Here is a 24,287-nt window from a genome sequence, read left to right on the forward strand (position 1 = left end):
AAATAAATAAAATTAAAAAAAAAAAAGAGGAGAAGAGTTTAGCCATACAACCGTCCTGGGGGAAACCATCCCGGGCGGAGGGTGCGGGGTATTGGGAGGTCCTGAGGCAGAGAAGAGCTTGGTGAGGTTGAGGAACAGAGCAGGGCAGTGTGCCCAGAGCTCTGTGCGAAGGACACAAGCTGAGGCCAGGAGGTAGGCAGGGGCTGGATTATACAAGGCAATGGTCAAGCTCCCGGAGTTTGGAATGCACTCCAGGGGAAATGGGAAACCACTGGAGAGCGTTAAGCAGAGAGGACACCATGACTAGATCTGTGTTTTCCAAAGATCAGTGTAGAAACTGTCCCATGGGAGCTCCTCAGGTCTTCAGGACTGGCCAGCGTCCTGAATCTTCTCTCTGAGTTGAACTCAACTTGTCCTTTGCATCTTGGAGTAGGTTGCTGGGGAGCAGCTTGGGAGAAGGGGGAAGGAAGGGAGTGGGCTAGACTTCAGGGTCTTTACCCCATCCTCCAAACCCTGCTTTGGGGAGAACGACCTCATGGCCAAGTGCAGATGGACGATCTTTCCTTTCTTTGCTTCCCGGTGATGGAATCATTCACAAACTCCAGACACGGTTGCCAATACGTCAAATCTGGATGGCCAGCCGTGCAGTGCAGGCGGACCCTGGTTCACGTGGGCTGCTCAGACATGGACAGCTAGGCCCCTTTGGTCCTTCCTTCCTGCCTGCCTCTCCTCTGGGAAAAGAAGAGAACCGGAACATTCCATGGGAACTGTGCAGTGGCTTTCACAACAGCCTCTGATTGACCAGCTGGAGGGGCTGGGAGGGTCACAGGCTGGGAGGAAGACGGCAGGCACTAAGACAGAGGTTAAGAAAGGGGGAGAGGGATCGGCTCCTAAAAGAAGCCAGACTAAGGGAAGCAGACGCTGAGAGTAGGAGAGCTTCGCATCCTGAGAAGAAGGAATAAAAACACTTATCTGTGTCTTTATTGAATTTATGCCCATCTTCATTCTTAAACAATTTGGGCAAAGCGTTGTTGATCACCCATCACCAGGTCAGTGCCATTAGCAAACCACCGGGGAAATGCTCTCGAGGGCAGGACAGCATGTGTAGAATTGAGCAAGGCGGTTGGAGGGGAAATCAGAACAACAGTCCCTCGGCAACAGCTCTGCGCGCTTCCTCCAAGAGCTTTTGTGGCGTGAAGGCATGTGGGGGCAGTTAGATTTATTTTAAATGGTTTTAGTTACATCTCCTTTGGGTCAGATGGGTGGGTGAGGCATGTAGGTTACCTGCTGAAAATGGACTCCACTGGGGAAAAAGAGTCAAAAAGGGGCTTCTTCTGGTTCCTTCCAATGGGGCAGCAGGCAGGCTCCCAGCCTGACCCTGGAACCCTTGAGATGGGACTCATTCTGAATGGCCTAGAGCCCAGGCCTGGGATGGAGGCAAGGAGGCGGAGATTTGACGTTGGCAAGTAAATTTAAATGCTTTTATTAACAATCTTCTTACATTACAAGGATAATATGACAAAAGGAAAGTTTCTGCGTACATATTATGATAAACCAACATAGCTCTATTTGTATCCAGTGTTCTAGGCCCGTCACACAGGTACTATAAAGCGTAGTCTGCAAAATAATAACATCGAGAGTTTTTTTTTTTTAAGAAAGAAAGTATTAACATATTAATATGTATGTGATAATAGACTCCTAGGTATTTCCCCCCACCCCCACTTGATTTTTCCTTTGTGATTGAAATGAACCGGTTCAGCAGCGTGGGGGTGGAGAGAAGGAGAGAGGGCCCGAAAAAGAGCAGCCTGGACTGCTGGCTCTTCCCCAGAGACCAAAGTGAAGACGGAGGGGTGCCTGAGGGCAGCCTGGCCCTTGTCTTCTTGCGAGCGGTATTGTAACCGGCTGTCCTCCCCTGGATGGGGGGCCCGGTGCCCGTGAGGTCCAGGCTATGCTCTCTCTCTCTGAGGTACAGTGCATCGTGGGTTGCTCCCCTGGGATGCCCACCCCTGGCCATGGGTCTGACCCACCGCCGTGGCAGGGGCTGGCCTGGTCTCTCTGGAGGCACTGGAGGGTGTCCCGGGCCCCGGCTGGCAGCCAGCTGTGCCTCAAGGAGACCCAGGCAGATGTGGAGGGGAGAAGAGGTGGGCATTGGCAGAACAGACCTGCCCCGGACAACAGGTGTAGGGTGGGTCTGCTGGAGACTGAGGTACGTTGGTAGATGGCAGGAGAGAGGAGGACGTGGGGGTCAGAGGAGGCTCGGGGTCAGAGGTAAGTGCCTTTGGAGAGCTGAAAGGCCCGGGCCAGTCCAGGGAGCTGAGGATGCAGCCAACGTGGGCTGTCTCCCATTACCTGCGGCCCCATCAGCCCCTCCTCTCCTACCTGCAGGGCGGAGGAGAAACGGTAGAGAGAAACCTGGAAGCTACACCTGCTCCTGATTCAGTCAGGGCCGCAGGAGCCCTCCGTCAGTCTGCCAGCCGCACCAGAGCCCCCCACCCCGCCCCCAGGCCTCCAGACATGTCTTCCCCGCCTCGGGTGGCAGCAGGGACAAGCCAGGGATGGCATCCTCCCCAGCGGAAGCGGATAAGCTTGGGGCACCCGGCTCAGCCGCTGCCCCGGGTCACAGAATAAGAACAGTGTACATGAACTAAACCTGCCGGTTATGGTGGCGGTGGGCTGCGGGGGTCGCTGGACCTCCACGCGGGAGAGGGGGGAGCGTTGTCCTGAGTACGGCCAGCAGCAGCAGCTGTGCAAAGTGGGCTGAGCCAAAGCCCAGCTTCGGAACTTGAGTTGCCACTGAAGTTATGAGTGTGTGGGTAGGTCTGTCCCACCTTTCTCTGGTGCCCCCCTGCCCGGGCCAGAGAGCCCCCGCACGGCGGCTGGCAGCACCGGCTGGCGCTCCTGCTGCCCGCCTCACCCCTCGGGAGTCCCCGGGGCCGCGGGTGGTGGAGGGGTGCTGGAGGGGGTGAGGGAGGCTGGGCCGCCCTTCCTCCAGAGGCTTGGCCTCTAGGGGGCAGCAAGAGCACCTAAGGTGGGGAGGGCAGCCTCCTCCCTGGGCACCCCCGGGTCCAATTGGCACCTTTCCTATTGCCACCAGTGCTGCTTCTTCCGGGGGGAGGGGTGTGGGATGGGAGGGCATTGGGGAAATTGTGCAGTGGTCCCTCCACCAGGGCCCAGAGACCACGTCCTCGTGCCAAGCGGCACTGACCACCAAAGCGCCGGATGGCGCGGGGGGCGGGCGGGTGGCGGGTGAGGAGGAATACGGGGGAGGGGTGAGGAGGGATGGGAGGGCCCTGCAGCTGGAGCGCGAGTCTCCTTCTGCCTCAGCCCAAGCCTGCAGGGAAGGCGAGAAAGTGCATGGAGAGGGCGGGGAGCCGGTCACTGTCCCCTCCTCTGGGGAGGAGGCCCCAGGCCCTGCACACCTGCCTGCTGCTCAGGCAGCTCCCACCGCAGAGGCTCCGCCTCCTGCCCCCACGCCCCCCCCCGCCCCGCCCCAACCTCAGACCGGCTCCGCGACAGGCTTTCCCGTTGCTCTCCCAGCTCTCTATAGACTCTATTTTTATATCTATTTAAAACATAGAAATGTATAAATATATAGGATATTATTTATAGATATATAGACGTGATTTAATCTCTTACTCGCGTGTATCCGTACTGTATATGTCCGTATATACAATATATATGCTGTAATATTTGTATTACACACTGCACACACCCCCTGCTTCCATGCGCTCACGCTCCTAGGGAGACTGGATTGCATAGGTATTTGCAGAAAACACCACTTCGGGGGGATTGGGGGTGGGGGGAGGGAAAGCCAGATGGAAGAGGAGGGCTGTACCATTTTCCTCCCCAAAGGGCACTTTTTCTCCCTCTGGCTAATGCACAAGGATCACCTCAGAGGCTCCTTAAAAATATCACAGCTCCATCCACTCAGCTAAAGGACCCTGTGAACAGAGAGCAAGAGTGGGGTCTCCCTCCGAGAAGAAGAAGGGCCCTGTGTGTCTCTGGACAAAATCCTCCCTCCTCAGGAGGTGAGGAAGAAACCAGACCACAACCCATGACCCAGCACCACCTCCCCCAGGAGGCTGGTGTCTGGAATGGGACCGTCCCAAGGTCACCTGCCTTCCAAACGTGCCACGCCCACCTAAGGAGGCCTGGCCTCCCTGCCCACAGCTACCCCACGCTGGCCAGGCTAGGGCAGCCGCCTGAAGGGGCAAAGGGGTGTGAGGTCCAGTGTCACTGGAGCCCTCATCACAGACTGGGTGTGGGACCTAGATAAAGCACCAATTCTATTTGGAAATAACTCAGACCACATGCCAAAACCAGATCCAGATGCAGAATCCTCTTCCTGGAAGGGGGGAGGGAGAAAGGCAGGGGGAGGAATGTACACATTCTACTTCAACTCCCAGGCTGCCTCCTGGACCCCATAGGGCTCCAGGTGACCGGGAACCCTACACCTGGCTGGGCCAAGCCTGTAGTCCATTCCGGTGTCACCACGATCGTTTTCGGCATCCAACATGCTTTTCCCCTCTTTTCTCCTTCTTGGTATCACGTCCAAACAAAGGGAAAATATTTAAACACGACCTTAAATAAGTATAAGCTCCTTCCTCCAAATGACAAGTTGACACAAGCAGGTCAAGGAGAGGGGGCTCAGCAAGATGACTCAACGTGGAAACATACAGCGGGGGCTGGGGCGAGACCCCCGACTGCCCTAGACTCAGGGCCCAGCACCCAGGCCAGCTGTGCAGACACCCTGGAGCTCGAGCCTGCTCTCATTCTTCAGAGAGGGAGAGAAAGTAAGGATCTGCCCTGCATCACAGGATGTGAAAAAAAGAAACAGAAAAAGCAAGTGTTTTGGATGCCTGGACTCTTACCTTCAACCAGGCAGGCAAAACGTGGGCATTCCACGTGGCAAGAGTTGTAGACAGGGCTCGGCTGTCCTCAGGGTTCACAGACACTGGATGGCTATGGGTGTCTTTTTCTTCCACAGAGGGGAAGCAAACCATCTTCATCACGAGGGCTTGGGGCTCCCGGGCTCTGCAGTGTATCTGCTTGACATAAATGGCCGTGACCCCAAACTCACTTCCCACCCACCTCTATGAGCCAAAGAAAGTCACCAGTCAGCCAGCCCCACTAGGACAAGTCTCAACCCCAGAAACAAACATGTCCTTCGAAGCCAGGAGCTGAGCTGCAGGGCTCGATCACATCTGAAGTGACCACGTTCGAGATGCCAGGACCAGCCGGCCACAGCTTTTTATGCCCATCAAAGGGAGATTAGGCTAGGTAAGCATTTGGTTCCCGAGGCTAGACCCCACGGGTCTCAACAGCCCAGGAGTCTTTCCCAAGGAGGCAGAAGAGTGGAAATGCCTAGGCTAGAAATCACAGGCAGCGTTCACGGGATGGCAGCACTGAGCCTCCTGGGAGCATCCAGGTTGAAAAAGACCCTGTGTGAATTGCAGTGGTATGTCACCCAATTTGTTCCCTGGTTACTCCCTGTCCCAAGGCAAAGTGACCTTCAGAGTGCCTGACACAGCCCAGGCCTGGCTGGATTCAACAGAAGTCCTGAGCTCCCCGAGTTTTAGAGCACCTTGCCAAACTTCAAGACCTGATGCATGGACACCTGCTGCCCAGCGCTGCCAGCAGCTTCTAGCTTCTAGCCCCGAGGCAGTTTACCAGCTCCCAGCTCTCTCGGGAGACACGGGGTAGTTGCTGGCATAGGCCCAAAGGATTTTGTCCCCCGCCCCTCCCCACCATCCCAGATAAAAATTTGAGGTCATTTTGGCCACGGCCCTCTTAAAACAGCCAGAGCCCTGACTAGTGCTCAGGGAGGCATAAATGATCCTTCCTAGTTTTCAAATGACTGACCCAGGGGATAGCTCCCAGTGTTGGGGGTGGAGGGGGCAGAAGGGGAAAGGAGAAGGTGTAAGGCATCTGGTGGCTAGAAGAAAGGATCCCAACCTACTGTTTCTGGCCCCCACCAAGGCCCCCTTGCCAGCCATCTCTGCCCTCAACCCAGGTTAGTTATTCTGTGTGATGTTCAAAGAAAGCTCCCTCAGACGTGACAGTTTGCGTGTGTGGTAGAGAGGATGTCAAGGAGGGACAGGTGAAACCTTGTGCTTTGCAACAGTATCCATGTGACCACGATTACTGACCCGGATGGGGAAAAGCAGGCGGTGGGGGGAGTTTAGTTGAGCGGGGGAGTCTCATCAGCTTAAAGTAGGGACACAGTACAAGGCTGGGAATTCCAAAGCCTCAGAAAGAGCTCTGGGCATTTCCTTGCTAGTTCCCGCTCTCTCCTTGTTCAGAGGACAGTGGGCAAGAATGTGGGACCAGGGAGGAGGCTGGTGGAGGCGGGGGTGTGAATGTCACCAGGCAGGGGTGCATTGATTTGTTGAAGAAGGCAGCATATGAGGCCTGGCAGTGGGACAGTTGGAGAAAACCAGTTTTTTGTTTGTTTGTTTGTTTCTTGTTTTTTTTAACATGCTACATCACTGTTGAAAATGAACAAAAAAGTTTCAAAAATAATATATAATATATATATATATATTTATATAATGAAAAGCTATCGACTAGCAGCAATGATTCTAAAGTTATCTTAGCACCAAGACCATAGGGGTGAGGGAGGGGACATGTGGGGGGTGAGGGGACTGGGCAGGACAAGGAAGGGGGAGTGACATGTTCAGTGTTGATGACATTTCCACTATGGTTCTCGACAGTGGCATGAGGCCTCGGAAACAAGATAAACCCAGAAGGAAGGAAGCCACCACAGTTTCATGTTTGAACCAGGCAGGTTGGGGACACGGGGGCCTTGCTTGTGGCCAGATCACACCGTCCTTCGCCCGCCCTCTGCCAAGAGAGAGGGGCGGGTCCCTGTAAAACTGACCATGGACGACGCAGCTCTTCCTCCCTCCCCCACACAGGACCTGTATCCACAATACAAGATCTCTGCATACCCAATATGCATAAATCAGATGTGGAAACATGAACAGAAGTTTTTAACAGCTCACGCACATTTTTTTTTTTTTTAAGAACTCCCTTGCGAGGTATACTGGTAGTTAAATGAACAAAAGAGCATTGATCAGACTCCTCTAGCTTAAACCACTGCTTGCCCCAGGGAGTAGGCAAGTGGCTATTTCTAAAGCTTATATCATGGTTGTGTGTGTGTGTGGGTGTGTGTGCGTGTGCGCTCACGCATATGTGTGTGTGTGTGTATGTGTGTGTAGGCTGATGCCTTGAGAGTCCTGCCTGACCTCTTGCTTATTCCTTTTCCTTTAGGACATCTCTACCCTGTTCAAAAGAAGGAAGTCTTCCCCGGCGTGGGTGCAACACCTGTTTTCCCACTGCCTTCTGCCAGGTCCAAGGGTTCATTACCAGCCTTGTCACCAAAGAAGGCCTCGAGCTCTAGAGACCCTCCTTTGGGTCACGCATAACCCAGGGCACAACTTGCATTGACATCTCCTGCCACTGAACTAGAGCAGGCATTTGATTATTAAAGGAACAACATCAACAAAAATACCCCCAACACATTCTGTGATTATAAAGACAGAGCATAAATAATTCATGTAAATGAAATACATACCTTTCCTTTTACTTGTTTTTAGCCCCAAATCGCTGCCCTGTTAGGGTCTGGATTTCTTGGCTCTTCATTTCCCCCACAGTCCTGGATCTGACTGGAATTATATTATTTTACCCCACACTACGTAAGAACAGGAATGCAAAAAATCCCCCCTCCCTTCCCCATAGACACACATACCTTGTCCCTTCCCCAGGATTTCAAGCTCGGTGGTAAGGCAATTCTGCCTTCAGGATAACAGGTAAGATCTTTAGGATCTGGGGGTTCTGGAAGGAGGGAATCCGTAACCCAGGGACGGGAGAGGCTACAGAGGTGGGGAAGTAGTGGGTGTCACAGTTTGACCGACACGTTTGTTTCTAAGACAGTGAAGGAACGCTCCTCAGGAAATGCATACAGACCTGTCGAGCTGAAATCAGGGGGGAGAGGGAAAGAGTCACAAGCCCCTATCCAGATACACCACTCACCCCGTCCCAAATCAGAGATGGGATTCAGCTCCACCAGCGTGGCCACGAAGGGGCCGATGACCCCGTCGCAGACCGAATGAGAAAAGGAAAGGCAAGAACAGAAACCCAAACCCAAACCACTCCAGCCCCAAGCAGAAACGTACAACAAACCACCTAGACCGGATGCCAGAGACCAGTCACTTTAGCTTCAGGCTGTTGGTTGGCTGTGAGGTGGGAACGCGTGTGGGCCCAGCACGGGCTTCCGTGAGGGAAAAGGATGGCCACGGAGGCTACAGCTGCCAGATCGTGTAGAGGAGAGTCCGTTTCCAACATCATTCCTTTCTGAAAGCTCCCAGTGGCTTCTGGTGGATGTGTCACCTTGGTTTTTAAAAATTTTCAGTGTGGGTTTTTTTATATATATATATGTGTATATATATATATATAATATAATATATATATTTATATAATATATCAAAGCTTATGAGTATAGATTAGAAAAATATTCAACAGCTTAGTGAACTCTGGGTCGCCGGCCCCCTAGATGTCCGGGTAAAACTCGGACCCGTGGTCCACGGTCTGCAGCACGGGCTTCTGCTCCAGCACCGACATCCTGCTGAGGACCTCGGCGGACAGCGCGTAACTGTTGCCGGACTTCTCCTCGAACCAGCTGTCCAGGGCTCGCTTGGCGTCGAAGTTGGCGATCGGCGGGCCGTTCACAGCAATGGTCAGCAGGTCGCTGAGCTGCTCCAGGGTCAGGCGGGAGCGGTGGTTTTTGCGGACTCGCTGCAGGGCGTTGCGGCCTTTCTCGCAGCAGGCGGTGGACGTGGGGAGGACTTTGAGGACCTGGATGATCTTGTTCAAGAGCGGGAAGCGCTGTTTGTACTTGCAGATGTGGCCGATCAGGTCTTTGAAGCCATTTTTGGTATAGTAATCCGCCTTGAGCTCCCGCCACTCCATCAGCAGGCTGCCCCGGGGGTCCAGCCCCTCCCTGCAGACATCCCGGGAGAAGGTCGGGATGGCCTCCAGGTGATCGAATATCTGCACCATGTCCTCCTTGCCGTAGCTCAGGAGCTCCTCGCTGTTCCTGGGCCAGGCGGCCAGGTCGAACACCTGGCAGGCCTTCACGAAGATCCGGCTACGGGAATCAAACCGCTGAGCCAGGATCACCTGGGTCTTCTGGCAGATCTTCTCCCTGACGGACTGGAACTTGGCCTCCGCCACCCTGAGGTTCTTCATGGCGATCCCGTTGAAGCTCTCTCGGAAGTTCTCCTCGAACTCCTGCAGGTACTCCCCGGGGGAGTCGGCCAGGCGGCTGACCTCCTGGATGGCCTCTTCGATCTTGTCGTCCACCTGCGACACCAGGAGGTACTCGCCCTGGAAGACGTAGGCCAGGCGCGAGAGCACAGCGATCACATCCAGGAGGAAGTAGATGAGCTTGACGGACTGGTAGTCCATGAGGAACTGGAGCAGGGCCAGCGCGATGGCCGAGGCATCGGCCCGCTGCGTCTGGCTGCTGACGTCCTTGAGGTGGGCCACCACCTCCAGGTAGTCTTTAATGAGGGCGTTGAGGACGTTCTGCTCCCCGATGATCCACCTCACGGCGCGGATGTCCCCCAGGAACTCCGTCTCCTCGCACAGGGTGGACGCCGTGGACCGCAGCTCGCCCATGAGGCGCGGCGAGTACCGATAGAAACTCAGCAACTGCTTCAGGTTGTTCTCCAGCTCCTCCAGGCAGGGCAGCTCCTTGCCGCTGATGGCATCCAGGATCTCCAGGTGGGGCCGGTGCACCATGAAGGGCAGGCACAGAAGCCAGGGCAGCGTCTTGCGGATGGTCATGAACATGCTGGCCCGCAGGCTGGCCGTGATGTTGGCCCCATCGATGCCCAGGCCCACAGTGGGCTTCTCGTCCTGCAGCCGGATGCCCAGGGCCGAGAAGGCGCGGTCCAGCGCCTGCAGGTAGCTCTCGGTGCTGGAGAAGCCCAGCTCCTGCAGGGACAGGAACTCAGTGGCCGGGGGCCCGTCGCTGCTGGTGTACTGGACATAGACGGCCACCGTGTCCGCCAGCAGGTCGTCGCTCTGCCCGTCCAGGATAATGCTGAGGCAGGGCGACTGGCGGACGCGCTCCACGAGGTCCTCGCGCAGCGCGCGCGCGATGTGGTGAATGAGGATCTGGCAGTCGCCCTCGTTCATGTACTGGTCCACCACCTTGAGCTCGCACTTGCGCAGGAGCTCGGCCAGCGGCCGGAAGTCCAGGTAGGGCCGGCCCTCGAGCGCCAGGTGGTAGGCGGTGTTGAAGAGCAGGGTCATGTTGCGGCACATCTCCTCCGTCTTCTCAGGGTGCATCCGCAGCTTGTACAGCTGCAGACACTTCTTGTGCAGGTTGCTCTGGCTGTGCAGCTTGATGGTGTGGATCTTGAACTGCTTGGAGCCGATGATGAAGGCCGACGTGCGGGACGACTGCACGGTGTACTGGCGGCATACGTGGCACCACATCTCGTTGAGGGTCGGGGAGTACCGCAGGAACCAGAACTTCTTCAGCCACTCCTGCTTGAAGCGGCGGATGCGGCGCCCGCTGGCGGAGGACAGCTTGGAGGGCTCGTCGGCGGCGGTCATCATGTCGTTGGACACGGACTCGTCGGCAGAATCGACCTCCTGGTCGTCGTCCTCCATGAGGGCGGGGCCGGAGACCAGGCTCTCGGAGGCTGGAAGACAAATGGGAAGGAAACATTGAACCCCGGGTGGCCAAAACGGCAGGCGGTTCCAGAATGAGCGGGGGCTCCGCGCGAGAGGTCGGCGGCACACTGTGCGAAACAGAGGCCAGATCTGGGGATGGACTGAATCCCAGCCTAGAATTAATTAATTAATTTATTTATTTATTCATTCATTCATTTCTTTTAATGCGCACTCCTGTTCTCCGCGTGTGACGTTTGCTCTCCGGGGATCACGCCTGGTGGCCTTCCTGCTCCAGGCGGCCTGCCTTTACCCTCCACTAGTGGGCGCTCAAGGAACTCCACCTTCTCTACCCGCGGAGCCGCTGGGGCCGCTGCGGGAACAGCCGGCGGGAGATAGCGCAGCGCACCCAGCCTGCCGCGGTCACACAGACAGCCAAGTCGTGGGGCTCCGTTTCTCTGGGCGCTAACGTGGTCAGGGAGGTGTGCTGCCCTCCAACGCAGGCAGCTTGCCACGGCCCCAGCTTATTTCAGGATCAGAATGCAGCTGAGTTAAGACGCATGCTTTGAATATCTGAAACACCTCATTCTGAGCTAAGGGATGTGGTTAAAATAGGAAATGCTATGTAAATACCCCGTCTCAGCTGCAGCTGTGCACTGAAAAAACCTTCCTGGTTGTCGACGGGCTCTAGAACATCCAGGCAGCCAACAGGAAAGGGCCAAGGTGTGCAGCCACGGGTCGCATGTCCCAGGCCTTCTGGAATTCCAGGCAGGGGAGAGAGGACCATGTGTGGCGGAAGAGCAACTTGGGAGGAGAATGAGGCCGTGTCCCGGGGCTGAGTTCGAGAAGGCTGGGAGCTCTCCCCACCGACCCAACTGTGAGCTGCCCTGCTTGGGCGGGGGCAGAGACAACGATTGGGTTTGGAAGTTGAGCATGGGGCTAAGACCCCCCAGGACCGCCAGAGAAGGGCAGCGGGTCAAGAACACAGCACACACCCCTCCTGCGGCGGAACTTCCTTTATTGACGAGGAGGATACAAGGGCGAGACACAAAGCACCCCCCCCCCCCGGGGGCTGCGGAGCAGCCTGTCTGAGGCAGGCACCTGTGGGCGTGGGGCTCCCCAAAGATGGCTCCCACAGAGCACGCCTCGCCCCCTCATACTGCCCATGGGGCGCTCTTCCCTCCGACCACCATCTCAACCACACCAACTTACCTGCAGGGTCCGAGAACTCTGGGAGCTCCAGTACCTGTGTTGGCAATACGGGGGGCTCGGGAAGCTTCCCGGACTTAAGCATGTCTAGTTCGGCCTGGAGTTCCCGGACCTTCTTCTTTAGGCGGATACAGTTAGGGCAAAAGGAGGTGGTGGGAAGCTCGTGAGGGTCGGACGCAAGGGAGGCCTCGGCGGGACTGTCGGCCTTGAAGGACGAAGGCTCCTCCTCTTCATCCTCCAACGGGCCTGGCTCCTTGGAAGCCCCCTGCGGGATCTTCCAGTCCCCTTCCCCCGGGGTCCGGCTGACATTCTGCACACCATGGGACACGCTCATTGCACACCGACTGTAGGCATCGTCCTGGTACTTGGGGACCTTCCTGATGACCAGCGAGGTGCTCAAAGCCAACTGACGAGCTTCCGCCTTTGCAGACTCCAGCGAAGCCTCCAACACATCCTTGAAAATGAGGTCAATCTTCTTCTTCTTGGCCTGGGGGTGTGCGTCCCCCTCGTCAAAGCCACGCTTGTACGGACTTTTGCCCTGTCTCAACACGGGGAGCTGAATGGGACCCCTCAGGTCTTCTGGGTTATCCAGAGCCTGCTCAGACTTCTCCCTCTGCAACCTCTTCTCTCCTAGGAAGGAAAACCAGGGTGTGAGGATGTGGGGGAAAGCCCCGAAGTGGGAGAAACTGACAGAAAACAAAGCAGGCCTCCTGCTAGCCAGTTCACTGGACACATTCCTCTGGGGCTGGCCCTGTGGGGGGCAGGTGTGACAGAAAGGGAGAGGCGGGTCACTCAGTGGGTCGTAGGGTCTAGAGTGGGACCCGAAAAAGTGGGAAGAATTCTTGAAAAAGACCTTTTTGAGGGAGGCTTATGTCTGTACGCTGCACATTTATAGGTCCAGGGAATGCTGGAGGGGAAGGCAGTTGGGAGTGCGGTCACCCTAGAAGCGGACACCCCACCAATCAGACCGGGCAGGTGGGAGCAGACCTCAGAGCTCAGCGCTTGTGGATCCCCACCCTCCGGGCTTCTTGTCCAGGCCTGGCAATCGGAAGATGTCTGCTTCGACTTGGTAAAAGGTACGCAGGAAACACCGCGTCCACTCCTCCCTGCTCCCTGCCTGCTTCCAGATGGCCCTGTAGGGCCAGAGCGGCGTGACCGCACTGACCCAAAGCATTCTTGAAATATAGCTGTGTCTCCTTACCTGATCCTTCAAGGGATGTTCCCTTTTCTATCTCTTGCCATCATGTGACTGACTTCAAAGATGTTGGTGAGCTCCCAACAGTAATTTTAGCCTGATTCTTTAAAACAGCCGACATAGTTTCATAAATGGCTACAGAAGTGGGTTCCCTGGGGGGTACAGATGCTCAAGGGGAACCCTCAGAAGGTCCTGACAGCAGCCCATGGGACTGGGAAATCACAAAGCCTTCCTAGATCAGGGCAAGGCCCTGGGAGATGACTCTGGGCAAGGACTTGTCCCAAATATACATTGCCATTAGGCTTCTGGAAGCTCGGTTTGCTAAAAAAAAAACAAACCTCTGAATGAAGGGCAAGGGGTCTCTGTGAGTGATTCAGGTGTTCCAGAAGACAGAGCCCTGGCTTACCCCAGCTGGCAAGGGGGGCTGTGCCCTGGGCCATGTAGGAAATCCATGTTTCCTACAGGTAACAGCAAAAAGAGGCTAACTTATTCAGGACACCCCTCTTCTGTCCTCATATGAACGCCTGAGGAGCAGCCTCATGTTCAAGGTCACTGGAAGTCAGGTGACTCTCATAGTCTACACTTCCATAACAGCTGAGGGGAAGAAAGCGTGAAGATGAACGCTTGTTAAAAAAAAAAAAAAAAGCAGGTTTGTATTACACATCAGATGCGACACTTGCCCATTTAGAATCTCTAAACATCAAGGGCCACCCTGTCACTTCTCACGGACCAGTCAGGCAGCAAAGAGCTGAGGATGTTGGGAGGTCAAGGCTACACATCACCAGGGAGTCCTCATGCCTCTCTGCTCAAAGACAAGGTCATTCAGATTTTCTAGGATGCATGGGAGACTTCTTGGGGGCTCAAGCCTTCCAGAAAAATCTAGGGGCTGAAAGAAACCTTTAAGCAGCAATGGAATTGATTTCAAAGCCTCCATAAAATATGGGGGGAAGCACCACAAAGTGAATCAGTAACTCAAAGTAGATCAAATAACATAAATTTTTTGAAAACACTATATCAGATGCCTCCTGTTCTTACAAGATAACCACAAAGGCATAATTTACACTGTCTTCAGGAAACAGTTCTGGGCTCCGAGTAATGTCCCTACTTAAGAAGGACTAATAATTCATGCTCTGGCCTTTCCCAGGGCCCCAGCCTCCAATTACAAAGAAAACTCCTTCCATGCAAGACCTTCAGTGATTGAGGGTAGGAATCCCCTTTCCCGAGCGGGGCTGGCACAGCAGTCTAAGCTTCCACCAGCTAGCTATTCAGTCCGCCAAAGCTACCGGCTACAGAGCCACCGCCACATCCAAAGGCCACTGAGCTCACCACTACTCCCAAGGGCTTTAGGACCAACACCCCCCATCCCCCCTCCCCTGCTCTGGCCCTGCCCCACACGGTGCCTTTCGGTCTCCTTCCTGTTTCCTACTGCTCAGCCTGGCCAGCCTCCTGTATCTTTGCAAGTCTTCATGGATCTCATTTCAAATCTCTCTGCCACGCCTCCTTTGAACCACTCCTGTAAGCTCACTCCCTTCTCTGAGCATTCCCCTTGGGTCTCGGGGCTCTCTCAGGATGACTGCAGCTTGAGGTACTTTGGAGAAGACACTGGGAGGGGGGAAAGGACATTATAAATCCTGAAGAATTCAAGAAGATTACGGCCAAGGGATGAAACCTGTGTCCTCAGATATGACTTCTCTTGGTTTTCTTTTCTTCTGGTGACACGGTTCTCGTGGAGACTTCTTGGATGTCTTCATTCATTTCTTCTTTTATCCATTCGACAAAGATTTATTGAGCTGCTACTAGGTACCAGACACGCTTACATAAGGCATCTTCAGAGGTCAAATGGAAACCGTGGCAATCTCATCATAGAAACATGCCTTCCTGCGAGAAATCGGCCTATGCCCAACCCCCAGATCCGAAGAAGACAAGAAGTGGGTATGTCTACTGGGCCTTGTCACTGCCCATCCAATCACAGATACCTTTTACCAAGTCAGGCAATAGCTGTGCATTCAATGTCCACAATCTGCTTTATTCTGTTTTGTTTCTAAAAATAGCTTAATTGCAGTGGGCCACCCCGCTCCCTCTTCCTCGTCTCCACTCACACTCCACATGAAGATTTATTTCCAATAAGTAGGTTGCTCAGGAATGTGATATGGTCGGGCTTGGGGATAGCCCCGGTTCCTGGAACCACATGGACTCTGGGTATTTGAATGTGTATTTTTAGCGCAAGGAAGGTCCCCTGGAAAGAAGGAGCCAGACTCACCAGTTTGCCTTGGCCAGACTGAGGAAATGGTAGAGAGGCAAAGGGCTAGGGGCTGGGGAGTATTTTAAGCCACCCTCCAATGACTCATTTAAATGGAGTCTGGATGGACATCTCACCCACCAAGCCATCACCCACACGTACAGTCTCCTTCCCACCTCCCTCCAGCCTTCTTCTAATAGAGACTGTTCGTGCACAGCATGGGACTTGGCCTTCCAAGGAGACCAGGAGGTAGTAGGGAAGAAACTAGTTTGGTCAGAGAGGCCTATAACACTGTAAGTTAGAGGCTAGACCCTGCACTGAGACCGATGTGCACGAGAAACCCCGCACTGCTCTTCCCAACCACGTGACCCTGGGGGGAGGGGGTCACCGTATTTATCTGGTGCTCGGTTTCTGCAGTTGTGAGATGGGGATCACAGTCCACAGGGGATCATTAGAATCAAGAACTCACAGTTGAGGACTTACAGGGGTCAAGGTGGACGTTGCTCTCGATGTGTTCTGTGTGGTACCCACCTAATTCTCCCGGCATGCTCATGAGGTGAGCACTCCTGTCCTGATAAGCACGTGCACACTACAGAACAGCAGCTTTGTGCGTGGGACCCACTTAGTCAGTGTTTGCTACTACTGAGCCAGTGGCACCTTCTAGCACCTTTCTGTCCCTTTGACTTGGGCAAAGAAGATCAATTTTGATGAAACGTATGTGCTTAGCTCTGGGGCCTCGTCTCTTTGGATACTCTCAAATGTCTGTAACAGGGTTTCTGAGGGAGGACAACACGCAGGATTGCCTGCCGCCCTGCCCAGAGCTGTCGCTCACACCCAGACCAGCTGTCCATCCCCCCACCCCACACCCCAAAGTCCCTCTGGGTGTTCCCATTGCTGGTAGACTGGGTTTCCCATCAGTTTTCTTAGGAAGCGCCCAGAGAAGCTGGCTTCCCCTGTGTTGGGTGGCAGGCGTGGCCCTCGCCTCGGGGTGGGCACTCACCTCTGGCCAGATTGCGGTGGATGGTTTCCTGGGACATGCTGTGTAGACGCCTCATGTAGTCCTCGCTGTACCAGACCCGGAGCCGTTCCCCAGGCTGGATGTCCCGGCACGCTCGGAAGTAGATGCGCTCGCTGTGCTGGAAGGCCAGCAGGTTCTGCTCCCTCTCCTCCCGGGAGATGACCACGTACCTGGGGGCGAGGGGGACAGGTGAGAACACACAGGCCACTCATCGCTGAGTGCCTGCCGGGGCCAGGCACGGTGCCGGGCAGGCATGGGAGGTCAGAGGTCCACCAGCATGTGGCATGTCCTGAAAAGTCCAGGGGCAGCTGCCTGTTCAGGATTGGCACACCAGCTAGGGGCCCATCCCTGTTCTCATCCTCACCTTTTTGTGTGACCTTGAGCAAGTCTTTGAGCCCCTGAGAATCTGTGTTTTCTGAGCCTAGAAATGATAGCTGCCCTGCCTACCTCCCAGATTCTGGTAAATATACAATTCAACACCAGATACAAAAATGACAGCAAACCGGAAAGATCAGGTCATTTCTTCCTCACTAACTTTTAAGTGCAGGGATTCCCAGACACCTGCAGGCCTCCAATGGTGGGGAGTGTGGGGTTCTCGGACTCTTTCCAGTATTTCACAAAGCCCCGCAGAAATAACTCATGTGACGAGGGTGCCCAAAAGGGCAATTAATAAATGCGGAAGATTAATATCTTTAAAAAGTGGGTGTCCAATCCAGACAGAAGATGGAGGTAGATAAGTGACAAGAGAAGATTAGCAACCACTCACTAATCTAAGTTATTTTAAGGTAAGGAAACTAAGGCTCAGAGAAGGTAAGTGACTTGCCCAAGGTCACACAACGAATAAATGGGAGGTGGAGCTTTGAGTCTATATTTTCCCCTGTAGAACTCACGGCTCCTCTGTGAGTCTGTGACACCGACCCAGTGACACGCAGATAACATTGAAAGTTCCGCCAAGCCCTCAGTATCTCTCCCTTCCCCAGCTCTCCCTGAAATCACATTTCCAACATCCAACCTGCCTCCTCTAAAAGATGAGATGACATAACACGTACAGAGAAGTGGAGGCATAGAGATTAAAAGAGGAAATTATTTGACGTCTTAAGGATCTAGGAAATTTGGAAAAATAAACTTTTTTCCCTTAGGTTATGGTTTGTCTCAAAGACAGGGAAGAAATCAAAATCTGTCTGACTGGCTTTACCCAGAGAGCTGTCTGTAGAGCAGTCCAGGGTAAGGAGTAATTCACAGAAAAAAATCCACCCGGGTCATGAACAAATGAACAAATGGAAAGTATTCAGCATCACTGATAAGAAACACAAAGTAGCAACTTGTCTCATTGGCACAGATTTCTCTCCTTTTTTTTTTTTTAACAATAAGATCCATATTGGCTAGAAAAGCATTTCCCATTCTAATGGTAGAGCGTAAACTGGCCCAGCCCTTTGGGACACAAATTTGGTAATACGGACTCGAACAAGTATTCGTGGACCCACCTTCCTAGCAGCATGATTCACAATTGTCGGGCGGTGGAAGCAACCCCCGCGTCCACTAGTGGATAAATGGATAAACAGAATGTGGGGTACGCACACACTGCATATTACTCAGCTTGAAAAAGGAAGGAAATCTGATATATGCTAGCACATGAATGAACCTTGAAGATACATACCAAGTGAAATAAGCAGGTCACAAAAGGACAAATACCGTAAGATTCCATTTATATGAGGTACTTAGTCAAATAGAATAGTTAAATTCAGGGAGACAGAAAGTACAACAGTGGTGGGTGGGGCGGGGGTGGGGGGGGTGGTGCGGGTGTGGGGTGGCTGGGGAATGGGGAGTTAGGGTTTAATGGGTATCCTGTCTCAGTTGGAGAAGACGAAAAGAGCTCTGGAGAGGGATGGTAGTGTTGGGTGCCCAGTGTAAACAAAATGAATGCCACCAAACTGTACACCTGAAAAAAGAAGTGGTTAAAATGGTCAATTTTATGGTATGTACGTTTTGTCACAATTTTTGCAAAATTTAAAAAGGGACCGTGAAATGCAGACCAAGCAGACAAACTGTGCTCCCCATCACCCTGCCTGTCACTGTTTACAATCGTGCAAAAGCAAAGACATTGAAACCTCTAATACTGGAGAAACGGTTCAGTAAACCATGGTATATCCGTACGATGGAATGTTGTTACTCATCTAAAGAAAATGTTTGCAAAGGATTTTTCACGACGTGGAAAAACAGTCCTGATAGAACACAGGGTGACAACAGTAGGACCGGAAACTGTTTACTTTACGGTTCCAATCATGCTTTCAAAACACGCCTCGGGAAGCTACTTGAAAGAAATACACCGCTGTGTTACCAGTGATTGATTACCCATTACAGGGGGATCTGCTTTATCAGTTTTTTCTCTGTATTTTCCAAGTTTTCCTTGTTAAGCTATTACTACAGTTACCCCCACGGCCACGCCCTAAAAAAAAGACATGCACGAACGCCAATTCCAGGACTGGTGCCATCCTGGCGGCCAGCCGCATTGCCAATCTACATTGCCCTGTGTTGTCGGGGACAGTCCCCTTTGGACTCTGTTCTACTCGACCCTGGAGGAGGCCATGACCTTACAAGGGGACAACTAGAGACCAGGGACCAATCCCCCTAGCAACCAGCTGCAGCAAGGATCCCCAGGTTGTGGAAGTAAAGCCAAGGATGGCCGGAGGGCAAACGTGAGTTTTTGGCTGCCTCACCCCTCTTGAGAGAAGCAGCAGCCTCCACCCTGCCAGGGGGCGGTCACAACTTGCAGGGTTTTTGGAGTTTAGATCCCCAGAACTTGCTTGGGTCCAGGAACTTAGCCTCAACGCATCTGCGCTTGTCAGCATCAGACATGAGCACTGGTCTCCCTGCGCTGTGACGATAATACTATGATATCCACGACGCCCAGTCATGCTGCTAAGGATGAAATTGGGTAAAGGAAAAGAGAACCCCTGGCCTAAAGAAGTCTTTCCGAACGAATATTCCTGAGTCACAACTCTCTAGCACAGGGGTCTGCTTTCCTCCAGAACTGAAATTTCTTCTGAATGTGCAAAATATTTTCCAGTCCCCAATCTAGTGAGAGCTTGGGGTTTGACATCCACAATTAATCACCCTTGTGGTTAGCACAGAACTGGGGTAGATCCAAAGCTTCCTACTCCCGGATTCGGAAGGCAAACCATTCATTCATCTTCCCTCACAAGAATCTCTTGGGCCACAAAGCACAAGGAAAGAGACACTCTTCTCTTTTGGGGGGGTATTTAAGCAATCATCGAGCTCTAAAACCTAGAATTATTTTCTCTGGCATTCAACTTTAGGAAAAAAAGAGATGAGGAACACGTAATTCTCAGGCATTTCTTCAAAAGAACAACTTCTAGACTAGGTCCGAAGCTTTAGAAAGATTCAGGTCAATTTCCCTTTCTACGCCTGGTGGTTTCCTGCCTGATAAGAATCAAGGTTTAGAAGAGAACTCCAAGTCTTGGTAGCGATCCCATCGTCCAAGACAGATCAGAATTTGTTCAGCATCTGGTTGTATTTGGTTGTTCTGAAACTTGGCCCTTGAAATATGACATATATGGCAACTCCCAGCAAATTGTTAACAACCCGTCCCCTCAAGATGGTAAATGGAGCCAAGCTGAGTCCCAGCACAAATGACCTCTAATTAGATCTCCCTCTTACCAATATTTTGCAGTAACACCCAATGGTTTGATCTACTCCCAGAATCCTCCTGTCCCCATACGACAATCCCTTTATGAAGAGCCATGCCTGTCCCATTCCGAGAGCCTTCCCTGGAAGACAAGGCTTCTGGAGAGTGAAAATCTCCGGATCTGTTGTTTCCAGGTCACTACTTCGTTGGAGAAAAGGCACAGAGTATGTCAGAAGGAGGCAGAAAATGGCTAACGCAGGCCACTCTACAAATGCTAGGGCTCATCGGATGGCTTTTCAAGTCAGACCCACGAAGCTGACGCCCTTTGAAGCAATCAAGGGGATTGGGGGGAGGGTGTTTTCTGGGCTGAACGTTTCACGATGAGAATGGATTGTTTTTATTCTGAACTCCTTGCGGACTTTGGGTACTGGATAGATAAGCACTAAGACAACACTTTTTATATATCACCCACTGTGTCTTATCAAATGCACCATATTTTCTAGCTGGGTCAGGAAATGACTATCAGTTCCAACAGAAGAGAGAAAATAACCCACGGGGCAGCCATTTGGTTGGAGTGGGGCACATAAAGGCCAGGCTCAAATGGTCCTGTGCAGTGGGTATGTCTCTGACGGAAAGGAAGCTACACCAGCCACGGAGCCAGAAATGGGAAGGAGGGACCAAGAAGGGGCTGGGTTCTGTTTTCTCACACATGTTTAGGTCTCTGAGCGGGGTGGGTCTTTGGGTCAGATGGGCACCCAGCCTCCGCCAGAACATCACCCAGCAGCTCTCAAAGTGGCTGGAGGCATCAGGCCCTTAGGTGGGACTTCCCTATCTTACGCTGAAATTGGCTGCCCACTCACTTCCAACCACTGGCCCCAGTTTCGCCTTCCTGTTTTGATGAGCTAGACCCACAGTCCCCACTAAAGCCAACAAAAAGAAACTAAAGAAACTTCATCTCAAGTTCACAGGCTCTTCATCTCTCTGTCCCCTTTGCTTCCAACTTGATCCCTTCCCTCCCCAGGAACAGAGGGAGGGGCCGGTCAGTTCCTGCTCAGCACCTGGATGGGGATGGAGAAGATCCCAGCTTCCCAGTATCTTTGCCTGTGGCAGAAATGGGATTAAGTTTGATTTCCACGGCCCTGCTTTCCGGCTGAGAACAGAAGAGGATGAGCTGGATTCCAGGAGGTCAAAGGGGCGCTGGAACCTTCTAGAGAGGGGATAGATCCCTGGTCGGGAGTTGGGGATTTCCTGCTTGGGAGGACCTCTCTGTGTGACTGGGAGTAAGCCTGGGCAACACCCCGGTTAGGAGGTCCCTTCTCTTCTGAGGAGGCTCCCAAAGGGACCTGGAGGAACTGCTCTGGCTACTTTGAAAGCCTCAGCTCTTGGCGGGTGGGGTCCTGCCTTGTGACAGATACCAGGATCAGTGGGGAGACATCCCCCAAAAAAGTTCATGCCTCAGGCTGGTCCCTGAAGTACACTGGCAAATGGATAGCCCCTGACCCTTCTAGAGTCTCCTGTCAGAAATGGTGACTTTTGTTTTTCCAGGACCCCTAACTGTTTTTAAGGAGCAGAAGGTAAAAGTCACTTAGTCACGCCCTGCTTGTGCTGTGCAGAGGCGTCAAGCATGGCTAAACGGTTTCCTATGTGGCTGCTTCGTCTCGCTCAGCTCCCCAGTTCCGTTCCTGTCCTCACAGGGCTAGCTAGCACGGCGCCCGATGCAGGGCATCTGAGTCCTTTCGGAACCAGGAACTGCCGGCGGCTGGAGCCCCTCTGGCTGGCATGCTGTCCCTCGGTCACCTAACCCCTGCTCTGCGGGCCTTGAGGTTTTCACAGGAAGCGAAGAAAGAGAATATACACCAAAGAAAGATCCTGGAGACTGGGTGCGTTCCAAGTGTGAGATCAATTTCTTTTTATTGCCATCTTAACAAAAAGACTTGGGAAGGCAATCTTGGATTCCAGCATTGGAGGGCAGGGGTGCCAGGCAAGGATCAAGCCACTGGGCTGTCGGACAGGGGACTGTTCGGTCTGGGGTAGCAGGAGTCCCCAAAGAACCACAGGGTGGGGAGATGGAGCTGAGGACACAGGGACATTGCCGGTGTCCCCCATGCTCTCAACATGGGACAAAGCGTGGTCTGGCTTTAGAAGCAGCACTCCAGGAACAGCCACAGCAGGCACTGGGGAGAGCGGTCCTCCCACCCCCACCATGGCTCTAGGGGGCGGACGTGGGAGACGGTGTGGCGGGGGCAGGAGGAGAGCTTCTGCTGGGGTCAGCCTCGGGCCAGGGAGCAAAGAGGACACAGAGCTGAGCTACACGTGGGGGAGAGCTAAGCTTGCGAGTGCCACCCCACCACCCTCCCTGACTCGAGGAACCTGGCTGTCTGTCCACAGTCCGCAATGAAACATGAAGCTAGACACGTGGGTAGCTAATGCATATGCAGCCCAAGCAAGCGGAGGCGAGGCATGCTGGAGCTTGGATGGGACAGGAGCCCTGCTGGGTTCTTCTAGAAGCCACAGGAGGAGTCACCTTGTGGGTGCCAAGGCTCGGGTCCTACCTCTCCCCAGCACCCCGGCCTTAGTGCCAGGGTAGTGTCAGGGACTCACTTCCTAAATGCTGCTGTTGCCTCCTAGGGGCACCCAGGAAAGCAGAGGCAAGGAGCACCACCCCTCCCAACTCCAGATCTGGCCTCTGACCAGGGGAGCCGGGCAAATCCACAGACCCGACTTCCGGGCCCGCCTGCCCCCCACCCTGCCGCCCCACACCTGGACTAACGGTTGCGTCATCTGTCATCTATGAAATGCAGGTGATGCTGGTCTTGACGGTGCCGGAAACACCCGGCTCGGTTGCCTCTCCAGCTGTCCTGAGGACCCATTGAGATCACACATCTGCAAATGCAGGGAAAGCGGAAGGTGCCCTGAGAACGCCAGGGCATCTCCTCCTTCCTCCGACGCCATCCCATTCGTCTCCCCACTCCACAAAAGGCAAGCGCAGCAGCTGAGCACACGCACCGCAAGGGCAAGCGCAAGGCCAAGGCAGGGGGCACCCCCTGGCGCACTCGGAGCCCCAGGGAAGGAGAGCACGGGCCCCTCGTGGCAGGGGCTCCGCTCCCCCTGCCCGTCCTCAGGCTTCACCCCCTCGGGAAGCAGCAGGATCTGGGCGTGGGAGGCGGCTGTGGCAGCCCTGAGGCCGGCAAGCAGGATTCCCCATTCAGACGCTGCCCGCTCCTGCTGCCTGCGTCCCCACGAGGCCCGCCGCCGCGGTGCAGACCCGGGGAGGCCGCCTCTCCGGCACGAGCAAGCGCCCGCAGGCAGCTTCGTCCACATCTTCAGCCTCGGCCAAAGACGAGGGTGTGGGGCTGGAGCACACTCTGTGGGAGCCCAGGGCCACCGAGCTGCACGTGGGGAGGAGATGGCGCGCTCCCCGGTATCCTACAGGTGCCATCGGTCCCGGACACAAGACGGGCTCCTGTGTCAGAGCCGGGCCCCCGTCCTCCGTCTCTCTTCCTCCTCCTGTGGACGGGCTGCGCTAGCAATTGTGCTTTCTCTTCCGAGACCTGGTAATCCGTGCCGGGGCCGGGGCCGGGGCCGGGGCCGCCTGCGGGGGCTCTGCCGGGGGGGTCTCGGCCTGAGCGGTTGAGCCTGTGGGCGCGACCCCATCGGGCCCCATCTGAGATGCCCGAACACCGTCTCGGATCTCTGTCAGCGTCTGGCACATCTGACCGACACGGCTGGTCAGCTCGGCCATGGTCTGGCCGATGGCGTGCATGCTGTTTGCCATGTCCCGGTGCACGGTCACCAGCTCCTGGCAGATCTGCTGGAGCGCCTCGGTCTGCTGGACGTGGGCGTGGAGGAGCTGCCAGTCAAGGCCTGTGCTGGGCGGGCTGAGGTGTGGCCGAGGGGTCCTGCAGGCGGCCTGGGCCTGGGGTGAGGGCCGAGGCAGGGCCTCCGGCTTGGGACCCACCATCTCAGACTGGTCGGAGGAGGAGGAGGAGCGGAGCAGGGTGGGCCTGGCCAGGCGGGCCTCTTCCTCTGCGGACCGCTGCAGGGACGCCCGCAGAGGCTGCCTCGAGGGCCCGGGGGCTTCCTCATCTTCATCATCTTGGGGGACAGAAACAGAGAAGGGCAGATGATTACCACAGAAAGACAGGGGGCAGCCCTGGGCTTGGGCCCACCCCCACGTCACTCTCTGGTCCCCTGCCCCACCAACCCTGAGGCTCACTCAGTGCCACCCACCCCCAGAGAAGCACCTGCTCCCCAAATCCCTGAGGCGCGGGAGCCAGGCGCCCCTGGGGAGAAGGGT

The 24,287-nt window shown here is 54.4% G+C and overlaps 1 protein-coding gene across 2 annotated transcripts in view; it reads right to left on the reverse strand.

Annotated features, from left to right (window-relative positions):
* Positions 1-8,550: 8,550 nt before the first annotated feature.
* Positions 8,551-24,287, reverse strand: part of PRDM11 (PR/SET domain 11) — a gene marked incomplete at its 3' end in the record, with an annotated part of 77,426 nt that continues 61,689 nt past the window's right edge. The window contains exons 6-8 of one of the 2 annotated variants that reach the window (XM_080815192.1): positions 16,327-16,514; positions 11,896-12,522; positions 8,551-10,715 (exon numbers count right to left, since the gene is read on the reverse strand). In XM_080815192.1, coding sequence (XP_080671318.1) covers positions 8,551-10,715; positions 11,896-12,522; positions 16,327-16,514 — 2,980 coding nt within the window. Of the gene's footprint in view, positions 10,716-11,895; positions 12,523-16,326; positions 16,515-21,878; positions 24,086-24,287 lie in introns of those variants that run through there. The other variant, XM_080815193.1, reaches the window with a different exon arrangement.

Source organism: Martes martes (assembly GCF_963455335.1).
Source record: "Martes martes genome assembly, chromosome: 10".
In the NCBI taxonomy this organism is placed as follows: domain Eukaryota; kingdom Metazoa; phylum Chordata; class Mammalia; order Carnivora; family Mustelidae; genus Martes; species Martes martes.